This window comes from Charadrius vociferus, unplaced genomic scaffold (genome assembly GCF_000708025.1).
Source record: "Charadrius vociferus isolate BGI_N301 unplaced genomic scaffold, ASM70802v2 scaffold185, whole genome shotgun sequence".
Lineage (NCBI taxonomy): Eukaryota > Metazoa > Chordata > Aves > Charadriiformes > Charadriidae > Charadrius > Charadrius vociferus.
The window spans coordinates 2,792,109-2,797,113 of NW_009648955.1; the positions used below are offsets into that span (position 1 = coordinate 2,792,109).

The 5,005-nt window shown below is 47.4% G+C and overlaps 1 protein-coding gene across 1 annotated transcript in view; it reads right to left on the reverse strand.

Moving 5' to 3' along the window:
• The window catches only part of UBE3D (ubiquitin protein ligase E3D), a 51,426-nt gene extending 51,212 nt beyond the window's left edge, over nt 1–214 (reverse strand). The window contains exon 1 of the mRNA XM_009887521.1: nt 4–214. Coding sequence (XP_009885823.1) covers nt 4–214 — 211 coding nt within the window. The remainder of the gene's footprint in view (nt 1–3) is intronic.
• Between the last annotated feature and the right edge of the window lie 4,791 nt (nt 215–5,005).

Here is a 5,005-nt window from a genome sequence, read left to right on the forward strand (position 1 = left end):
CGCCCCACAGCCGGCGGGTGGGGTCGGGCCTGAGTGCCCAGGATTGGGTCCCGTCGGGTCCCCAGGCCTGCACGGTGTGCCCGGGCAGCCGATCCAGGGCTCGTCTGGCCTCACGGCGTTTTCTCACGACCAGCCTGAACCTCTTGTGTGTCAACATCTGCCTGTCGTCTCCTGCCCTCCTGCCGCACCACCACTGTGAGGAGCCTGGGTCCATCTTCTCAGGTACCTCCCCACAGGCACTGGGGTCTGCGGTTGGGTCCCCTCCCCAAAGCCATCTCCCCTCACAGTGCTCCTGCCCCAACCGTCCTGGTGGCGTCTAACAGAATTGGTCCCACTGTCTCCTTGATGTGGTCTATCAAGTGCCAAGTAATGGGGATAATCAGTCTCCTTGATCTATGGTCTCTGCTCCAGGATGCTGTTGGCCCTCATTGTTGCCCGGGCCAGCTCAGCTCACTGCACACAAGGGCGCCAGGGCCTTCCCCACAGAGCTGCCCCCTTGCCAGGCGCTTCTGGTCTGTACTGGTGCCCAGGGCTTATCCTTCCCAGGGGCAGCAGTCCTCCATGATAACCAGGCTTTGTGACACAGAGACTTCCCTGGGTTGTTGTCAAAAGACTTCATCCACTTATCCTGATCAGGTGGTCTGTAATAGGCTCCCACCAAGTTGTCACCCTCACTGGCTTCTCTTCTGATCCTGACGTTCAAGCTGTGACCCAGCCCATTGCCCAGCCGATACAAGAGCTCCAGATACCCAAGATGCTGCTTCACAGAGAGGGCAGTATCATTGGTGCTTACATGGATAAGCAGTTGGGGGTAGAAGGCTGAAGGACAGGCAGGCCTTGGCAGTGTCCTTGCAACATGTTGGATCCAAGCCCCCAGCAAGCAAAAAAACCCAGACAACAAGTCAGGTTGGTAGATAGGGTCCTCCATCCCTTACAGCAGGGAGTCACCCGCTGCTGTCATCCACCACTTTCTCCTGGTAGTGCTGCTGTGTGGTTCAGGCTTGGCCAACTGTGGTGCTTCCCCAGATGAGCCTTTCTTCCCATCATCTGCTACCAGGCCACAGGACCCGTACTCCAGCTGCAGATCTGCAGGTGGAGAAGGAGCTGTCCTGCTGTTGCTAGAAGCCACAAGCTTCCAGCCTTCCAAAAAAAAAACACCCAACCACAACCTCTGGCTGCCCCTCCTTCTGTGCAGTTTGGGCTCTCACTTCCACAGGGTCTCTGGGAAGACCCTGACAGGGTCTCTGGGAAGACCCTGTCAAACTCTTTTTCGTCTTCCCTGGTCCTGCACAGTCTGCTGGACTCCTCCTTGAGCTCCTTAGATTGGCAACGACTCCTCACCACTGCACCAGCAAGCAAGGGCAGCCCCTCTGCAGGGTGGTCCCTGCAGCTTCAGGGCTCCCAAGCTGCAGCCCCCCATACTAGGTCTGGCTGGGATGGAGTTTCCTCACAGCAGCCCATATGATGCTGTGCTTAGGATTTGTGACCGAACAGTGCTGATAACACACCAATGTTTTAGCTATCGCTGAACAGTGTTTACACACTGTCAAGGCCTTCTCCGTGTCTCACTCTGCACTCCCAGCGAGTAGGCTGGAGGTAGGGAAGAGGCTGGGGCGGGGGGAGAGGTAGAACAGCTGACTTGAATTGACCAGAGAGATATTCCGTAGCACATAACGTCATCCTCAGCAGTAAAACCTGGGGGTGTAGTCTTTCCAAAGTAGCTGTTGCTCGGAGACTGGCTAGACATCAGCGGTCTGCTTGTGGGAGGTGGTGAGTGATTGTCTTTGTATGGGTTTTTTTTTTCCTCTTTCTTTCACTTACTAAACCATCTTTAACTCTACCCGCAACTTTTCTTGCTTTTGCTCTTCTGGTTCTTCCCCCACGGAGCAGTGAGCTAGCAGCTGGCTGGGGTCAACCCACCATGCCCAAGAAGCTCTGAGTAGAGGCCTCTGTTGAGCCAGGAGCAGGGTCCCCACTCAGTGCTGGGGACTGTCCCCTGCGGTGTGTCATTGCACCACCCCCTGCCTTGTGAACAACCCCCTCTCCGCCCTTTCTTGCAACATTACAAGTCTGCCCAAATTCCTCCCAATCCACATTCATTCAGCCCTTGTCATGTTGTGCTCATACCAAACGGACCTCTGCCACAGGCATCTCCTGCTCTGGGGTGAGGCTTCCTACTGCCTCTCCCGAGGTCTTTTGTCAAGACACCCCTTCACACCCCTGGGTGACTGTCCCTTGGTTCATGACCACTGTCACCACTGCATGCTTCATCCAGCATGCCGCCCTCACAGTATATGTTGATGGTCTGTGTTCGAGGACACCAGGGAAAGAAGCTTTTGCTCTGGAAAAAAAACAGTCTTTTGCAATGGCAAATGTTTATTTTCTGTGAAAGTCACAAGACCTTCTGTGATGGCACAGAGTTATTTGAAAACATGATCTGTAAAGCTTCAAACAAAAAGGCAGATTTGCACATGTTAATTTTATAGCAATTTACTGTCTTAGTGATGATTACTTTGAATCTTAGTCCTTGGAGTTGGCAAAACCAAGTAGATGTCTTGGGAGAGTCTCAAAGAAGTAGATGGAGTGGGGTTAGATTTAATGGGAAAAATACGGCAGACAATAGTTAGCTAAAATGTCTCAAGCAAGTACTTTTTTTTTTTTTTTAACAAAGCATGAATTTATTCAAGTATTCCAAGATGCAGTCTATACTCTCTAGATGCCCTTCTGATAGTGGTGCTTTGGGATTTTGTTGTTGTTTGTTTGCTTTTTTAAGGAAGAAAAGTATTTAGTCCACACGGTGGCTTTAATTTCCAATTGCTTCACAAACCAACGTACGTATTGCAGGTTAAATTGTTCTGAGCAAGCAGGTCACACGTCAAACAGAAATCCACGTAATTGCAGGAGAATCGGCTCCTAGTATTAGTAAAAGGGCCTTGGGCCCTGACTTTACAAAGGCTTACACAAGGCTACAAAGTTATTAATAATCTTAAGTATTTGCAGGGTGTGAGCTTCATTTATTCAAAATTGTCTATTATAGGTTTCACACTATTTCTGCAGTGAAATAATTAGACAGAAATGAAGGTAAATGTCCTACAGAGTGACTGCACCTAGCATCAGTGGTGCACCAAGCCCAGTATTTTGACTTCAATGTCGGTAAAAGGAGGTATTATTTAGGAAGAGCTCCTTAGTGTGGTTACTTCCCGGTACTTCCCCTGCATCTCTCATTGTATTAGGGATGCTGGAGGGTACATCCCTGTCTGTTTCCTTCAGTGTCCACTTATGGATGTGTTTGCCATCAATATGAATAATGCTTCCTTGAACCTACAGATAGTGTCCAAATCCCCAACCTCTGGTGGCCAGATGTTCTAGAAGTTCACAATCTGCTTTGCAGAAAAGCATTTTCTTTACATGTCTCAAAAATGATCTTCCAGTGTTTTCACGAGGTGCCTCCTTATTCTCGTACTGTGTGATTTGGTCAACAACAACTTTCTATCTTCCATGATTCTGTAAATCTTGATCAATTCTCTCCCCTGCCTTCTCTCTCCATATCAAACAGCCCCAGTTGCTATTGCTCTCACTGTAAGGCAGCGGTGCCATCCCTCCTCTGTGCCTTCCCTCACTCCTCCACATCCTTCTTGAGCTGTGAAGACACAAACTGATGCAGTAATTAATCTGAGGCTGCACCAGTGTTTTATATAGCAACCAAACGACTCCCTTTATCTTGTTCTCAGTATTCTTCCCGATAACATGTAATGTTTTGTGGGTTTTTTTGATTGCCACTGCACGTAAAGTTGATGAGACAATTTCAGAGAACTGTTCGAGAGCTCTGAGTTGTAACTGCTACTACTAAATTCAGCAAAAGGGAAGCTTAGAAATCCAACTCCTTTACAGTGCAGGAGCATGCGAAGGCATGTAGTTAGTTATTGAGAGTCCCATCACCTCTGTGAAGATCACCACTTTTAGATAGCTCCAAAAGCACCACCAACCCTAGTTAAGAATTAAATCTCAAATGCATTTGTAAGTGTCTTCAAAGAAAAATAACTGTAAGTGCACCATTTTAATTGGAAATACATGACCTGTAGAGTCATACTCAGTGGCTCAGAAAACCAGTGGGAATTGCCAGCTTTCCACAAAGTAACTATTCCTCACCTACTGAATCCTGGAATAGTTCAGTGAGAAAGGGAATCGCATTTCCTCTTTATCATTATCCCACGTCTGGAGAATAAAATTAGACTTCATAAAATGTTGGCTGATAACATAAGTCACCAAGTAGAATATTTATAAATATTATGAGATTTTCCCCTGGCAATATTTTAGAAATATTTTCAGACAAAGTCTAAAAGATGTATTCTATAAGCTAAATGCACTTTTATGTTTTGCAGTTACTTAAGTAATTTATAATCATAACAACTGTTTCCTATTATGAAGCCTGCTTAAATTTGAGAACCGTAATGATGACTTTGGAACTAACAGATTGCGGCCTAAGAACTGCACCCTTCGTACTGTGGATCTGGTCACTTAAAAATCGCTCTTGCAGTAAAACATTCCTTCCAAGATCATCCATGTGGACACCTCACGCACCTTTCTGCGTAATAAGGTCTCAAGCACACTAATCACAACAAGTTTGAGAAAATGCTAAATATAACTACTACTAATATAATAGAATCATAGAATGGTTTAGGTTGGAAGGGACCTTGAAGATCATCAAGTTCCAACCCCCCTGCCATGGGCAGGGGCACCTCCCACTAGACCAGGTTGCTCAAAGCCCCATCCAGCCTGGCCTTGAACACTTCCAGGGATGTGGCATCTACAACTTCCCTGGGCAACCTGTTCCAGTTCCTCACCACCTTCACAGTGAAGATTTCCTTCCTAATATCTATTCTAAATCTACCCTTTTCCAGTTTGAAGCCATTCCCCCTCATCCTATCACTACATGCCCTTGTAAAAAGGCCCTCTCCGGCCTTCTTGTAGGTGCCCTTCAGATACTGGAAGGCTGCTATAAGGT